At 43.3% G+C, this 17,875-nt stretch overlaps 2 protein-coding genes across 6 annotated transcripts in view; one reads left to right on the plus strand and one right to left on the minus strand.

The window, feature by feature from the left end:
- The window catches only part of LOC112230101 (cytosolic purine 5'-nucleotidase-like), a 32,947-nt gene extending 24,281 nt beyond the window's left edge, over positions 1 to 8,666 (minus strand). The window contains exons 1-2 of one of the 5 annotated variants that reach the window (XM_042310605.1): positions 8,451 to 8,666; positions 5,469 to 5,601 (exon numbers count right to left, since the gene is read on the minus strand). In XM_042310605.1, the coding sequence (XP_042166539.1) occupies positions 5,469 to 5,569 (101 nt within the window). In that variant the 5' untranslated portion in view covers positions 5,570 to 5,601; positions 8,451 to 8,666. Of the gene's footprint in view, positions 1 to 1,222; positions 1,244 to 3,899; positions 3,944 to 5,468; positions 5,602 to 8,054; positions 8,190 to 8,450 lie in introns of those variants that run through there. The other 4 variants (XM_042310606.1, XM_042310610.1, XM_042310607.1 and 1 more) reach the window with 4 other exon arrangements.
- Positions 8,667 to 11,041: 2,375 nt separating this feature from the next.
- Positions 11,042 to 17,304, plus strand: LOC112230253 (alpha-internexin-like). The gene is made up of 3 exons (XM_024396471.2): positions 11,042 to 12,196; positions 12,919 to 13,043; positions 13,590 to 17,304. Exons 1-3 carry the CDS (start codon positions 11,135 to 11,137, stop codon positions 13,903 to 13,905), a joined length of 1,503 nt encoding a protein of 500 aa, XP_024252239.2. The 5' UTR covers positions 11,042 to 11,134; the 3' UTR covers positions 13,906 to 17,304.
- Positions 17,305 to 17,875: the final 571 nt, after the last annotated feature.

Raw genomic sequence — 17,875 nt, forward strand, 5'->3', positions numbered from 1 at the left:
ACTACTATTGGCAGCAGCTTTACATGTCTATGATTGGAGGCATCAATGGACAGCGACACAAATTCAACCTGGTCAAGGTCCTGTGTTACCAAAGTAGTTGCCCATGGTGCTAACACGCTACTCACTATGGCGTCACATTTTGTCCTAGCATATGTAAACTTTGGCTCATAAAGCTTCCGTGTGAGTTGTGCTGTGCAGTCCATAGATCTGTAACTATGATTGTGTTGCATAGTGTGGTATGCAAAGACACCCTCCTGCACAGCTAAATCCTATTCTTCTTGGGAAGGCTCTACCTTCATGAAGAATGTGGTGACAGAGGGCAAACCAACACGGCCAATCAGAGAGGCTTTATGCTTTTTTGTCTGCTGATGTTCTACCACTGCCGTTCTTCCCCAGCTGCCAATTGAAAGAGAGGATGCAGTGAACCATTCTGTCGTCTTGACCTGAGCGTAGTAAATGGAAATTCTCTCATCATGTTTATCATAAAAGTGCATTTCCGTTTCTTGGAAAGAGTCATTGTATCTCCTCTTCTTCACTCTCCTTATGCCACTCTTACTCTTAACTTTTTCATTCTCCTCCAATCTTTCTCCTCCCTCTTTTCTTCACTCATCTTCCTTTCCACCTCACTCTTCTACACTCTCCTTGCTTCACTCTTTTTACTCCCTTCATTTTTCCTTCTCCTTCCTCTCCAATCTGTATTAATAAATAGCATTCTATTAGATAACCAAAGTATTTTAACAGATTCCCATTGCTTGCCTCATGTTTGTATTTGATCTGAAAAACATTGTTTGGAATAATAAGTTCGCAGGCTCTGTAATCATATCTTTACCTTTCCACCTCTATCTCCTTCACTCTTCTTCCTATCCAGTCTTCCTCCTCTCCTTCCCCCCCACTGCTAATGCTATCCATGAACATTTCTAAATACATTTTCACACTACTTATTATAATGCCAAACCACTAAAATTGTAATCTACAAAAATATTCTCTGAATAAAATTGTGCATTCATTTAATACAATCATATTTTCAAAATAGCCCATCCACTGCATGTTTACACGTGAACGTTTTTTAACCTAGCTACCATAACAATAGCTAGCTAACTTAGTCTACATAGCTAACGTAAACTAGCATAACCTATATAAAACATTGTAGAGCAGATCATCTATCTATATAATAAATTGTGACATAAATCACTAGCTAGTATCTCAAACGAGTGTAACTTACCTGGCTTGAAAAGACGTTTGTGGGGATGTTGTGGATTCACTTGATACTTGCTAGCTTCTGGCCGAGTTTTCCACAGCAGTTTTCTCTAAAACTATCGCGAGCAAGTAGTTAAGTAGAAGAAGAGGAGTGAATGAAGCTGCTATAGCGAGCAGCCCCCCCTGTTGGCCTAAACAAGCACAACGCGATTGAGACATTAACCGGTAGGCTCTGCTGACCAGTCTTTCTTGCCAAGTAAAATATTTCACTTTGCAGTCTGTTTTTAACGCACAGTTAAATAACGGGGACATTTCCGGGGACAGCTCTAGCCGAGGACAGACAACCAAAAATGGGGACTGTCCCCGGTGAACGGGGACATCTGGTCACCCTAGAGTAAAATGACACTTCATTTGTGTCTGGAAGTAACTAACAAGCTAACTAACAAGCTAGCTAACGTTAGCCAGTTAGCTTGGGTGCTTGACTGCCGTTGTGAGGACAGAACGCTCAGATCAAACCTACTCCTCGACCAGAGAGTCCAGTGTGTGCGCTCTGAATGCTCCAAGAGCGAAACGCTCCAGATTGAAATTATGAACACACCCGAAATCGTAAAAGGTCTAGCTAGTCATTTGTTATGCTAACAAGCTAGCAAGAGATTGCATCGCAACAGCATCAACTTCCGGTAGACAGGCAAAGCACTAGTACACTCAACTGAAAGGATACAGTTCTTTTACAGTATACTATATATAACTAATAGTATGTAGTATATACACTCATTAAGTACATAGTATACAGTATGTTAATATGGGTATTTGAACACAGCTATTATGATACTGCTATCGTCACGGACCTCGGAAATAGACCATAATACATTCAGAAATGATCCAATATTTTGCCATTACCTTGCTGCAGCTCCATACTGAACCAGCTTCCACTGCGAGTTAAGCCCGGCGGCAGACATACGATGCATTCTGTGTCGTGACTAAAAGTGTACTAGCCTGCGCTCTGGCCTAGCCCGCTTACATAATGCTATTCCAACTTCAGCCCAGAAACAAAAAGAGCCCACTCTCTTTGCTTCCTTGCCATTCAATTTCTGACGTGTTGCAAAAATTATTGTTGCCATTCTGCATCATTCTCTGTTATTGTCGTTGTTGTTTGTGGTGCCCGTTTGTCACTAGTGTTGTTGGTTGGAGGGAGTTGTTTGCTCTAGCCCTCAAAGACATCCAGAACAATCCATCAGGTGGAAACAGCAACAAACTCAGTGCCTCCCAGGCCCTAAGCCACTGGAGCTAGGCTACTGTACAGTACTAAGGCACAAGCCTGTATTCGCAAAGAGTCATAGTGTACTAGGATCAGTTTAGCCTTTTAGGTGATAATGAATGTGATTGTATGGACCTGATCCTAGATCTGCGCTCCTAACTCTGAGACGGTTTGTGAATAGGCTATGCTTTCTATCAGGAATAAGGAGAACGTAACACCATTCACTGCTTTAACTCAGAAGAATTTCATCAGAAATAGCCAATTACCTAATATGGATGATACGATTACAATGTCAGTGCACTGGATGTGAGGTAGACCTACTACTGACACTAAGCTGTAGCTTACTACCGAGGTCTCTCTAGGCTAACTGATAACAATCGTCTGGAATGTGAGTAGGCCTAAGAAGGACCTACTGTATTCTCAGCATTGAGTACAAAGCGGAGTCTTGAAGTAATGGGTAGAGTTCTCTTTGTTATACAGTCCCTCTATGAACAGGTTAAATGGTCAAACTCTAGGTGTACAGTTCAGGCCCTCCTTCTGCAAATAGACCAAGGTGTTCTGGGGCTATTAGCACTGAGGTGAATGTGAGTGAGAGTCATAAATGTTGCCCAAGTGTGCGAGTACTCTTCTCCCTACTATTGACAAAGAGTGACGGTGGGGGACAGCCCACTTTGACCTGATGACTGGGCCTCAAATAGACTGAATGTGTGGGCCGACCTCCCATACTAGCCTACCATTACCTGATTGTCACCACTTTGGTCTGACTGAGAGATTCACTTTTAGGTGCAGGCAGCGTAGAAATAGATTTACTAGAACGGGTAAATCCCCTCAAGAGCACAGTGATTCTATTTCTATGTAGTCTAACAGTGAATCCCTAGCTTAGGCAGACCACAGCGTGTGACAATCAGGCAGATTTGTGTACCAACAGTAGCCTTATCTTATGGAAACAGTACATTGAACCTACCGTGAAAGAGTTTATCTAAGTCTAACAGACTCTTCTCTGTGAGACTAGCAAAGGGTGTTAGAGTGGATTGTTTCATTGTATGGTTTCATCAACCTCTCCGCAAATATAATCTTTCTGTAAAGGTTGCTGATGTTTTTTTTTTATCTGCAAATCTTGTTTAACTAAGCCCGACATTTCAACAAAAACGTGTTGTTAGATGTACATAAATGTATCAACCCCTCTCAAAACCACCAGGTAGTAACAGTTCAATGCTGTTGTGGTGAGGGGCTTCGCTTACAGACTTCCTTACAGATGCCAGAGTGCCAGTGAACGCAGATAGACCCAACAGTGACAGTGACAGAAAAGTGACAGCTTTAGTGGCGCTGTAATGTCCATAGGTTATGTAACCATATGAAATAAATGCAATTAACCCGCACGCGCACACACACCGTCTCTTTGATGAAGTTAAACGTTACACAAGCGGCTGTTTATCTCACTCACGTGGAGCCGGCATTCCTGCCCACTGCCATTGTCTACCGTTAAGGCCAGCTAACCAGCATGCACGGCCAACGGCTTCTTTCCTGTCATGAGATAAAATGCATTTAGGGCTCATCTATTTTAGGGTCCCCATTTTCAGTTATAAAAGTAAGTGACTGTCAAACCATTGTAACCTATTTTACAACCGGGCACCACTTTAGCCTATATTTAACGAATTAGAGGACTAGTTTATTGAGTTAGGACATAGAGAGAGGTTATTTGACCGCTGCACACAGCTAGTGTAGGATCACACACACACAGTCACACACACACTAGAGCTGGGATGATGAACCGAAAATGATCGACAGACATTTTGCTGATATCTTTCATTACGATAAGTAGCCTATAGTAGTGGAATGTGAAATGTTTGAAATGAAATAAGTTTGTTAATATAATATGGATGTTTGTTAATGACAATTGATGGCTACAACCATCAAACAGGTACTAGTAGTTTAAAGGATCATTTTAAAAACCTGTGGTGTACATTCATGTTGTAAACTTATCGTTCTCGCCTAAATTCAGGCAATTTATCGCAATATGGATTTTTTTTCTTCTCCATATCGCCCACCTCTAACACACACATCACAAATGACATGTCAGTATTGAGAAAATACACGTGTTTCAGTCGAACAGGATGTTGGTATAACGGTTATGAGGTTCCGAGGAAGACGCTTCAGACAGGAAGTGTTAGACTAAAACCACAGAGACTTCAGAACTGAACGGGTGTAAAACAAACTTAGTACACACGGACTCTGTAATATACGCTACATGGCTGACATGTTGTCACAAGATATTTGACCAAAGAACAACCTACAACTACACCACATTCAAATCCACAGCCATTTAACAAGACATACTGAGTGGTTATGACGGTGTGAACTGAGAATTGGGAAATGTGAAAAGTGGAAATGTGTTTACCCCAAGTTGAAAGACATTTACAAACAGAGGGTTGGGTCAACACATTTACAGCCAAGTAGTATCATAGCGTCCTGTCATATGTTGCTGCTGTAATTTTCTGTGGTAGACTAATGACTAAAGAAAACAGTGACACACAATACCTGCTACATACAGTACAGTAGCTTAATATAACTTAACCTTATTATACATAATTTACATGTTAGTCATTTAGCAGACGCTCTTATCCACAGTGACTTACAGGCGCAATTAGGGTTAAGTGCATTTTCTACATGTGAAGAGTGAAGGAAAAGCAGCAAACAAGTTCTCAGCATATGTGGGAACTCCTTCAAGACTGTTGGAAAAGCAAACCAGGTGATGCTGGTTGAGAGAATGCCAAGAGTGTTTAACACTTTTTTGGTTACTACATGATTCCATGTGTTATTTCATAGTTTTGATGTTTTCACTATTATTCTACAATGTAGAAAATAGTCAAAATAAAGAAAATCCCTTGAATGAGTAGGTGTCCAAACTTTTGACTGGTACTGTACATACATACCTATGGGAACAGGTCACCCCTGACAGTATCAATAACTGTGGGTAACTAATATGTCACTGACAGTGTACATCCATACATACCTATGGTAAGCCTCTCTGCGGTACTTCTTCATGGCCAGCCCATCCATGTTGGCTGGAAGGTCTGCATAGTTCTGCAGTCTGTCGCTCCATGAAGTGGTCATATTTATACCTTTAAAATCCTCTGAAAGTCAATCTAGACAGGGAGAAAATAAGAGAAATTCACCTTGACATGATTCTCCAGTTTCCTCTTCTTGCACTTTGAGCATAGGCCTAACTGAACATTATATAGGATGATCTATTTAGCGTCAAATATCTCTGAAATCTTCAAACAGGAGGAGTATGAACTCTCAAAGAATTCACTACACTCGCTCTGCGAAACCTGTATGAACGAGCCACAGTTGCAAGCCCCTGCCTGAAAAACAGCTGCATTTGGACTAATTATGTAGTTCTAAGGCGGGGTGAGCCGCCGGGCGGGGAGAACCTAGTCCTCCAGTCACACCAGCTGTTTGTTATGTCAATGGCAGAACAAAAAGAACCACAATAATCTTATCAAATCCCTAAACTACACTTTGCCAAGTCGGTGTGCCAAATGGCACCCTATTCCATACATAGTGTACAGGGTGCCGCTTGGGACACATCTCTAGTTTGAGTCACTCTTGACGACTAAAGAAATTGAACAGCGTGCGTTGTCAATGTTCACACTTTGCAGGCCATTTCTATGCAAGACTCGGTAATGAGTTAGAGGAACAAGGGGATGAATGGAAGACTAATTACTGTCCTCATCCTGACTAATGAAAAACGGTCAGCCACCGAGGTGGGAGAAATCAAAGGAGTCACTTCTTCTGGGCTACTCAGTCTGAGGGACAAAGAGCTAGGGCAGGTTAGATTAGATTCAATCGAGCACACGTGAAAGGAAATTGAGTTGCACGGTAGGCGTAACACATTATTTTATTTTTATTATGATAAAAACAGAAACGAAAAGAGCCTTCAGTGCCAGCAGGCACATCTATTCAGTGTTTAGCAGCGTAAAATTCTCAGGGGAAAGATTTATGTTTTTAGCTGTCTCCAGAGAATGACCAGTTTTTGTTTTACATTAACTGCCTTCTCTATCTCCCAGGACACTAGGGAAGGGGGCAGGAGAAAAAGCTGAGTTCAGCTTTTCTTTGTCACACAACTCGCAAATGACACAATACACAAACAAGCCAGAAAACCTTGAGGGGCTAAAGGGCGAGGTAGCCAGCAGATCTGACCTTGCTTACAACAGCACTAGGGTTCCCCAGTGCCGGTGTGAGATAAGGCTCGGGAAATGTACCTCAATCCAAGGATGAGAAATGTGTTGTACTTCGAACTGTCCCTTTTTCCCAACTGTTACACCGAGAAGATTGAACGAGTGCTAAAAAACAAACACCTCGTTCAATCTTCTCGGTGTAACAGTTGGGATAACGGGACAGTTCGAAGTACAACACATTTCTCATCCTTGGATTGAGGTACGTTTTCTGAGTAATACCTCGCGCCGGCTCCACGGTGTCTTCATATACACAGGAATGCTGTCCAACCCTAGTGCAGCTGCAAGCAAGGGGGTCAGATCTGCTGGCTAAGGGTGAGGGAAAGACATCCCTGGCAACCATGAGTTTCCTCGCTCGCAGCTGTGCTAGGGAAAAGTGACTGTTGATGAGATGCTCTGAAACTGGGTTCAGGCAAAGTGACATCACAGTGTGAACTACTCAATGGAGTAAGTTTTCTAAGGAGGCCAAGGACAGCCCTTGGCATTTTTGGCATAGATAAAAGTATGCCTGTTCCAGCCTTATGCTCCTTGACAAACCAGTGAAGAAATGCAGAGTTATAGCTTTATTTAACATTTTGTAATGGGCTATACAATCAAAGACAAAGTTAATATTTCTATTCTCTATAGAAAATTATAGTGTTCAGACTTGTTCCAAGGTCCTACAGGGAACACTGGACTTGCCTTGTCAGACCAGTCAATGCCGGATTGGCAGATGATGCACCATGCCAGATATGTTTTTGATGAAAAAGAACAGATAGCTAACGTTATGTAGCAGCTAACTAATTTTTACGTTTGCTAAAAGAATGGGCAAATCAACACAAGGTAAAAAAAATAAAATAAAAAGTCAAGTAAACTAGCAGTAACTACTCCATTTGAGTAGCAAGCAATAATCAGCTGAGCTACGCTAGCTAGCATGGTAACTAACAGCAATTTTGTGGCCAAAAGAAAAGTGATAAGTTAGTGAGGTCACATTTTAAATTCAGCAGCTAGGTATGTGCTTTAAAAGGTGCAATATGCATAAATCACTTGCTAATATTTCGCCTGAGTTCAGTTTGTGACAAAACAACCAGTCATTGTGTAGAGAATCATTGTACAATCTACTATATTTTCCATAAACAAAAATATTGTATTTTCAGCTGTTTGAAGCTGGTATACAAAACCGAAACTTAAGAACGGGAAGCATAGAAAACGCGCACATACAACAGATCTGCCGCTTCTTAGACTTGCTTTCAATAATAATGAAATATCTATAATCTGTATTTCTATGTGAATTTGGTTGGGTCGCCCAAAAAAAAGTGACATATTGCATATTTAATAACTAGGTTTAGCTAATTGTTAGCCTGCATATATACTGTAGTTACCTTTTAATTATAGGCTCAGCTCGCGCAGGGCTTGTCATTATGCGCTTATCTTGCCAGCACAAACAATGGTCTCGGTCGAATCACCTTTTCTTTGCTTGCAGGTCGCCAAGGGGGTTAGCTAGTAATGTAGCTAGTTATAGCTACCTTGTCAGCTAACAGCTGATTAGGGAGTTTAGCATTAAATACTAAGGTTAGGCAATTTACAAAATGGACGTTAGCTAAGACACAATTGAACTATTTTGTCGCATTTATTAGCATTATGCTAAGCTAGCTAGCAGGTTACAAAAACAACCATTCACATCTGCTCCCCCTTCACGGAAAAGCCAAAGTGGCAGACTGTCTATAGTAGAATATAACAAAAACGAGTGTTCTGTGACCGATTTTCCATACACTCACCTCTGTATTCCTCGATAAAGCAACAACTGCACCGTTTGATAATCTGAACATGCGCTTCATACACGATCAACGTGGAACAAAATCGAAAAAAGTCTCTGAAATGCACTCGCAGAAGAACAAGTAGATACGTTATGCATACACAGTCCGTGGAGATATGATTCTTTCGCAATTTCTTGAAAAAGCTCTCTACTGACAGTGGATTGTTACGGAGGCAGTGGGCGGTGTTTTTCTGCTGTAAGGGGGAGGGACACAAATTGTATTATTGAAATGTGATGTTTTTAGGCTGAATACAATTCTGATATCATCAATGGGCCATCAATGAGACTACTGTTGCAATTCCTTTCATTCACTAAATGTATTTCGAACACAAATACAATTGTGATTTCGTAATTTCACACGTTTCACTGCAAACAAGGATGTGACTAGGTGGCAGTTCCACATGATGAAGGTCTAAGGGCCAGGCTCCAGTCTGTTATTGCTGTCTCCCTAATCTACCTCTGTGTCTCCACTGCTGTTAGCAGTTTTAATGACAGGGGGACAAAGTACTGTTTATATCTGTTCAGCCTGCATCTAGGCACCCTATAACACCTCCCTGGTGGCATCAGCTGGAACTCTGTGTTCAGTGCATGTGTGGGGTCCGATATGACCCTGTCCGGGAGAGAGGAGGGAAGTGTCATGCCTATAATCTTTCCTGTTCTCTTAGTCAGTGTCAAGATTTGGGCTTTGAGCTACACCGTCAGGTTACCAAACCATGTAACAGTGAGCTACACCGTCAGGTTGCCAAACCATGTAACAGTGAGCTGCACCGTCAGGTTACCAAACCATGTAACAGTGAGGTGCCCCGTCAGGTGACCAAACCATGTAACAGTGAGCTGCACCGTCAGGTTGCCAAACCATGTAACAGTGAGCTGCACCGTCAGGTTACCAAACCATGTAACAGTGAGGTGCCCCGTCAGGTTACCAAACCATGTAACAGTGAGCTGCACCGTCAGGTTGCCAAACCATGTAACAGTGAGCTGCACCGTCAGGTGACCAAACCATGTAACAGAGCTGCACCGTCAGGTGACCAAACCATGTAACAGTGAGTTGCACCGTCAGGTTACCAAACCATGTAACAGTGAGCTGCACCGTCAGGTTGCCAAACCATGTAACAGTGAGCTGCATCGTCAGGTTACCAAACTATGTAACAGTGAGGTGCCCCGTCAGGTTACCAAACCATGTAACAGTGAGCTGCACCGTCAGGTTGCCAAACCATGTAACAGTGAGCTGCACAGTGAGCTGAGCTGCACCGTCAGGTGACCAAACCATGTAACAGTGAGCTGCACCGTTACAAACCATGGTGACTGCAAACCATGTAACAGTGAGCTGCACCATCAGGTGACCAAACCATGTAACAGTGAACTACACCGTCAGGTGACCAAACCATGTAACAGTGAGTTGCACCGTCAGGTTACCAAACCATGTAACAGTGAGCTGCACCGTCAGGTTACCAAACCATGTAACAGTGAGCTGCACCATCAGGTTACCAAACCATGTAACAGTGAACTACACCGTCAGGTGACCAAACCATGTAACAGTGAGCTACACCGTCAGGTTACCAAACCATCCATGTACAGTAACAATGCCATAGCGTATGATTGACCCAATAGTAGATTATTCACCAATCTGCCCACTATGCATTAGAATCTGTCTATCATCCATCTCATGTCATATTTAAAGATATAAATTTCTGCTAAAGCTATTTGTAATACGAGGCTATATAAACCCAACACTGTCTACATCCATCCATCCATCTAACCACATGCACCTAGCCTTGTATTGTGCTGCATCTGTCCCATCCCAAACTCTGGTGCCGTGCAGTATGAGTTGCGTCAACAGAGGGCAGCGTCACACAACCGTTTCCATGGGAGGTGTGGAGAGAGGTCTGATTTTGGAAAGCTGCATGATGACAAAGGATGATACAGGGATATTTACAAACTAAATCTAGCCATATGTCAGAAATGTGCATGATTCTCTGCATGACAATATCTGATGTAGGCCTATTGACTTAGAGACAAGACGCTTCATAGTTCATGGTTCAAAATTGTAGTTTCAAATTATGTAGAAGGACATGTATTACTTTCAGTAATGGGAGGAGTAGGTCACAAATGGCAGTAACACTTCAGGTTCACCTTCTAAAATAATATACATTCCAGCATCACTACCGGTTTTAGGCTACAGAATACATGTGTTAGGTAGCCTAAAACGTATCCTAAGTCCAATAGTATTGAGAATGAAAACTGCATAGGTTTAGAACAACATTAAATATAGTTTAGTGCAATGTGTCCAGTCTCCTCAGAGGTGAGTGGCTAAAACGAGATACAGTATTTCTTGCTGAAATCAGCACTGCGCCAAAACGGACAGTTCCATCTACCGACTCTAGCGTCCAAAATAGGTGCGGCTCCTTAGATGTGAGTTTAATCACAAATATAAATGTGGTTATTAACCATTTGAAAGTGCTTATAATCAATGACTCAGTATATTTAAGGTATTTGATGAGAGGTTGTTTTACCTGGTAAATCTGCAGTGGCCAGTTGGGCAGGCTAGAGGTTGCCATCAGCCGGCTTTAATTATTGATCCTTGGGAGGTCCCCCTATAAAAAGGAGACGCGCCTCCTGCTCTGCTCCCTTTCATCACTCGCCAAGATGAGCTACGGATCTGACTTCAATTCCGCTTCTTCCTACCGAAAGATGTTCGGGGAGTCTCCCCGTTACTCCAGCTCTCCATCCCGGATGAGCAATGCCTCTTTACGCAGCGGCGGTTACCGGTCCCACTCTCAGTCCCGGAGCATGGGCTCTAACCTGGGCTCCTCTTTCCACCAGAAGAGGTCCTCTGGCCGGTCCTACTCGCAGATGCCCATGCCGATGGAGAACTTGGATTTCGCCCAGAGCACGGTGCTCAACAATGAGTTTAAAATCATCCGCACCAACGAGAAGGAGCAGATGATGGGGCTCAATGACCGCTTTGCCATGTTCATCGACAAGGTTCGCAACTTGGAACAGCAGAACAAGGTGCTCGAGACCGAGCTGGTGACCCTGCGTCAGAGGCAGACGGAGCCCTCGCGCCTGGCGGACCTGTACCAGCAGGAGATCCGCGAGCTGCGCTCCCAGCTCGATGAGGTGAACGGCGAGAAGTCCCAGATCCTCATCGAGCGTGACAACATCGAGGAGGACCTGCAGAAGCTCCGCGGCAAATACGATGACGAGTACCGCCTGCGGGAGGAAGCCGAGCAGACCCTCAAGGCGTTCAAGAAGGACGTGGACGACGCCACCATGGTGCGTTTAGACCTGGAGAAGAAGGTAGAATCGCTCCTCGACGAGATCAACTTCATGAGGAAGGTGCACGAGGAGGAGGTGGCCGAGCTTATGAACATGATCCAAGCCGCCCAGGTGTCCGTGGAGATGGAGGTCTCCAAACCTGACCTCACCTCTGCCCTGAAGGAGATTCGAGGCCAGTACGAGTCCATGGCCTCAAAGAACCTCCAGTCCGCCGAGGAGTGGTACAAGTCGAAGTTCGTTGACCTCAATGAGCAGGCCACCCGTAGCCAGGAGGCGATGCGCGCCAGCCGTGAGGAACTCAACGAGTTCCGGAGGCAGCTCCAGTCCAAGACCATCGAGATTGAGAGCCTGAGGGGAACCAACGAGTCCCTGGAAAGGCAGCTCAACGAGATGGAGGAGAGGCACAACCAGGAGATTGGCCAGTACCAGGTAAGACATTATTTGTTTACTTTAACTACACTTAAAAGCTCAAATGTGAGCTTATCTTTCTTGCAGTTTGTTTACAAACATGTCCAGGATAAAGCAAGAGATAAATAACTGTTTCGTTTGGAAAGATGTTGCATTTAACCATGTGCAAAAAAAATGTATAATTCTGATTAAAACAAAATCACAATTTCTGTTCTAATAAAAGTGGGGAATTTAGCTTTATAACATTATTTCAGAGCTATTAAATTGTTTTACTAAAATGCACAACACGAGAGCTGTAAAATACAAGTGTTGAGATGACAGCAGGAGCTGTTCACTCTCCATGGTGCTGAAACTATTCCGGTGGCGTGATAAGACGCTCTGTCACCGGTTATCGGGCTGCGGTTGAAAGCGTCTTTTAGCTCTTTTTGAGTTTGGAAGTTGAAAACCATTGTTCTAATTTTAAAATACTGAGAAACCAATTGACTGCTCTCTTATAACCGTATTTTATTTGGCGTTAGTGCGTCTCTGTACATAGTGATGAAATATTAATTTGGAGAGCGGCCGGTTCTGGTTATTTAAAATCGAATTTATACGTCTTATTGTTATCGTTATTCTCTTGAGTCAGGCATCACCAACACTCAGAAGAAAGGTAGGCTATATTAAAACATAGCCTATATCAACACAATTCACTTTTAGTGTTGCCACTGTTCCAAAATGTGTTTTCTACTTCAATATGTTACCAGGACAGCATGGCCGAGATGGACAATGACCTGAGAACCACTAAGAGCGAGATGGCTCGTCACCTGCGGGAGTACCAGGACCTGCTGAATGTCAAGATGGCGCTGGATATTGAAATTGCTGCGTACAGGTACTTAATATAATCATATATAATAATATAATATATGCAATTTAGCAGATGCTTTTACCCAAAGACACTTACAGTCATGCAAACATTTTACATAGCTTGTATTCATAACACTCATCCTTGTAATCACAACATCACAATGATGTATTACTGTAACATACAAATTGATATCCTAGCTTTCATATAGTTACAGTAGATTTATTAAACTTGAAAATGTCATGCCTAAATACCTGCATGACCTACTCATGATCAGCATCACTTTAAAGATCCTGATCAATCAATGACATCGATTTAGAAGTCATTAGCCACACGCCCTGAGGTGACCTAGCAGTACTCTCCTGGGGTAGCATGGGCTGGTCACCTGACTCGTTTATATTTTAACCTGTATTTAACCAACCCCCCTCTCTCTCCCTTCCTCCCCGCCCGCTATCTCTACATCTCTCCTTCCTTTCCCTCTCCCTCTTCCCTCTGCCCCTTCTTTCTTCTCCTCCCATCCCTCCCTCCCTCCGTCACACTCCCTCCCTAACACCCCGCCCCCCCTCTCCTCAGGAAACTCCTGGAAGGGGAAGAGACTCGCATCGGCACAGGCATCACCTACTCCAGCCCCAGCATGAACATGAGGTCCTCCGAGATGAGGTCCTTCGGGATGAGGTCCTCCAACATGAGGTCCTCCGACATGACCTCCTCCGGCGACGTGGACTTGCCCAGCATGGGCAGCTACAACCAGACCACCAGGTACACCACCATCTCTGCAGGATCCAAGAAGGACGAAGGAAAGGACCAGGAGGATGGGCAGAGCAAGTCTGGCAAGGGGTCCAACGACGGAGACCAGAAGGAGTCCAGCGACACCAACCAGAAAAACTAGACTCTCCCCTTCCCTTAGGTTTAACCTTACACCTTCCATCCCCTCCCTCCTACTCCCCATCCCCCTCCACAGGGGTATTCTCAGAGAGGAATCTGTTATAGTTTAGACTCTACTACTACTGTGTAACCTACCACTATCCAACAACCAATCACTGTACTTCTCTCCACTCTACTCTCTTACTATGACAATAACAAAGTAGTTACAGGCACACTTCTGGCCCTATCAGGAGACACGTAGGTTATTGTGGTGATAGGAACATACAGTTCAGTACAATACTCCCAACAGTTTACTCTCACTTTGGGCTCGCACTATTGTATGGCACTAGCCTGGTTTCAACCAGACTGAACGCTGCGCTCACTAGAAACAGTGAAACACAGCTAAATCCGTCTGGGACGCCAGGCTAGCTTGGCACCGAGCTGTGATAGATGTCATTCAGTTCAAGAAATAATCACGCGCTACTGCCACCGCCTATGATAATATTCTCTATACACATTCCATAGGGGGAGGGGTGTGTGTGTGTGTGAGAGAGAGTTTGAATTTGTGCACGGAAAACAAAAATCCAAAACATATCAGCTTGTTAACTGTTGTTAACACGTCTACTACATCCACATACTACAATATGAAGGGAAGCACCTGTATGGTACGGAGGTGAGAGCTAGAGATCGACCAAGTTGTTAAAGGAGCACACAGTTATTCAAACTCAGCAGACAACCAACAAGATCTGTGATCTTGCTGAGCCATTTTTGCCTTAACCTACAACGCAGATAATATTGCGAACTCTTGCGTTTCAACGCAATGCAGATAAAATTCTCTTTATTTTTTTCAGACAAAACATCACGAGTAACAAAATCAGACTATATCTAAAAGGCTTGTTCGTACCCTGGCCTCGTCACTGTCAATAGCATCTGCCTTATGATCGTGGTCCACTCAAATCTGTATGACAACAGCGCGTAGCTGTTTAGACTGCTCCAGAACCAGAACTCAACCAACAACGGTTCCATCAAACGCATAATTACTCTCCAAGATTGCTCGTGATGCCAATGAATCAAACTTCTACAAAGGTCCAGTCCAGTCAGAAACGTGATTTTCCGGTGTTTTATAGATGTTTACACACTACGCGGTTGGAATAATTCAGTGAAATTGTGAAAATGATGATAATGACCTTTTAGTGTAAGCGCTGATTGCTGTTTGAATAGACCGCCTGACATTTCAGCCTGAAAGTGAAACTAGCTAATAGTCAAACTGTTATTTGCATGATGTATGTAGCATATCTCAAGCTTGCATGGTGACAGATTGTTAGAGGGCCATACTTCATATTCACACACTCATAACGTATAGTCGGAAATCAATGGGAGGCTAGGTTCCACACTTCATTGCCAGTGCTTTACATCGCCATGTACACAACACTCGCTTTAGAACATGAGGTTGTACGTGCTTCGTTGGCCAGTAGGTTAGACTTGAGATGAATGCCATCATTTACACAGGATGTGACTTTGGCACACGCTGCTGACATTGTCCTCAGCCACGCTGCTTGGTTCTTGTGTGATGATTATGCTAATGATGAGGATGTCCGTTATGACCAGAGTCATATTCAGGGCACTTATATATCTATCTAGATGGGATTTCATTTGTAATGACGATCAGTTTGTGCAGGCCATGACTGGTTACAAGAAAAGGGGCAATGGGAGAAGTAGAAAGAAAAGTAGGGGGTGTGGGACTCTGAGAAACAGGGAGAAAGGAAATGAGAGAGAGAGAGAGAGGAGATGAGCTACCTTTAAATTCTCTTTCTCACGACAGGCTCAATCAATCAAATAGAGAACACGTAGGTAGAGAATGATGTTTTAGCACGAATGCATGGGCTTCTACATGGTCCAATAGGGTGTGACGGACAGAATGGTATGCATAAACCCCATTTCCCACGTTCCATTGCGGACTCCTGAAGCTCGTTTGAATTAACAGCAACGTCCAGCCTTCCGAACAGTACCACATCACAACACTACGCCTTAGAAACACCACAACTAACAAGCCAAGCAAACAAGTAAACAAAAACAAGCCAAAAGTCCAGAAAAATGGACCGGATCATGATGCTTTTGAAGCACCATGACCTCTGAAAAATACAGCCGTGATGGAATTATTATGTCTGTAGTGAATGATCATGAATGATCTCACCAATAGAAATCTGTATGTAAGGACACTAGGCAGCCCTTTTGTTTCCTTCTTGTGCACTGTCCAGGATTCAACACAACTACTTCTGTCTTATTACCTCTGTTTCTTAGCTTGAGTGCCAGTCTATTTCTGCTATGTTGCCAGCTCATTGACTCTCATTGACAGAGAGTTGGCAAGAGAGCACAAACAAATCTGGAACTAGGCTACCTCTGTATCTATGTCTGTCTGGCTGTCTGTCACGGCCCTCTAAGCCCTGACCGGCTGCTCTCACTCACCCTGCGAATGGAAACCACTGATTGTACAACAAACTACAGAAAGCTGTTGATTGGTGGAGATGTGGTTGCCGTTGTTTTACACGAGGCTTGCGTTACTAAGTGTCTGAGTGTCTGGAGTTGTATGTGTTTGTATATGTGGACAGTTTCCTAGGGTAACTCATAGTGGGGAATCAGGTTGGGAAAATCAGAAAGTTTGGCCTACCGTTTCCTTAATTCTTGAGCTCCAATGTAAAGGAAATTTACAAAGGAAAACTGGTTGCAAGTACAAGCACAGCTACATCGACAAGTACAAATATAAGTACAAGTACAAATGAGTACAAGTAAAAGTACAAATATGAGTACAAGTACAAGTAGCCTTGTACACAACCACATTTATAAGTTTAGAATAGCTATGACTTCAACGTAATCAAGAGGGTCACAGGTGTCTAAATACCATTGCAACAAACCTCACTACTACTACTGCTGCACTGCCAAACTTTTCTAAAATGCATGTGCGGCAAAAACAACTTTTCGTGTACAAAAATAGAGCTGTTTTTGAATACCCGTTGCCACGCAAAACCAAAAACCGACAAGAATAATACAAAACAAAACATGGAATGAATGCTAGAGTGTTGTCAAAATGCCTTAAAACACCAGCCGCTCTCTAACTGAATGGGTCCTGACTTGCACTTCAAGTTAAACCTCCACTTAGCCTCCCATAGATATCAACGCAAGTGGAAATAGGACTTAAGTGGAAGTCGGGATTCATGTGCGTCTACGTGTGGTTATGTTTAGGATGTTTTATTCTCAACCATCTTCCTCTAGCGTTAAGAGCAACAGCTACCATGCTGAACTGAATAACTGAAAACATGTCAACGCTTAGTATCTGAATGTAGTTTGATGGGCTACACTCTGACTCTGTACCTTACTGCTGATGTATGGCGCACACCAATAAAGACTAGACGTTATTAAGACCGTATCTCTGGGCTTGTTGTGTCTTTCTGATGGGCTTTTAAAGGACTTGCCTCGTGGGGTGAGCGAGCATACCAAACTGGGCACAGGCGTCAATTCCACGTCTATTCCACGTCGGTTCATTGTAATTTCATTGAAATGACGTGGAAACAACGTTGATTCAGCCAGTGTGTGCCCAGCGGACTGCACTAACTATTTGACTTCCGATGCGCTGAAACACATTAGACCCAAACTCAAACCTTTAACAGTAATGTTTCCCATGTGCACTCAGTCACGGGAGATCTCAACCAAGCCAAATGACATCATACATCAACGAATGGGTGGCTCCTACTATAAAGTAGTCATTTTTAAGCAGTAATGCAGTCATTAGGGTGGTAATGGACCAATCAAGCGAGGTTTAGTACATCTATGAAGAAAACATGTAATCCCATTTACTAATGAGATTCTAATCTTATTCAGACAAGATTAACAGTGGTATGATGGAAAGTGGTTTTCCACTCTTGGTCATGCTAGGTAAATGAATCTAAGAAATATGCAGGATCTCACTTTAGATGAATAAAGCTTTAAGTGAGCATCTT

Source organism: Oncorhynchus tshawytscha, linkage group LG32, assembly GCF_018296145.1.
Source record: "Oncorhynchus tshawytscha isolate Ot180627B linkage group LG32, Otsh_v2.0, whole genome shotgun sequence".
NCBI lineage: Eukaryota > Metazoa > Chordata > Actinopteri > Salmoniformes > Salmonidae > Oncorhynchus > Oncorhynchus tshawytscha.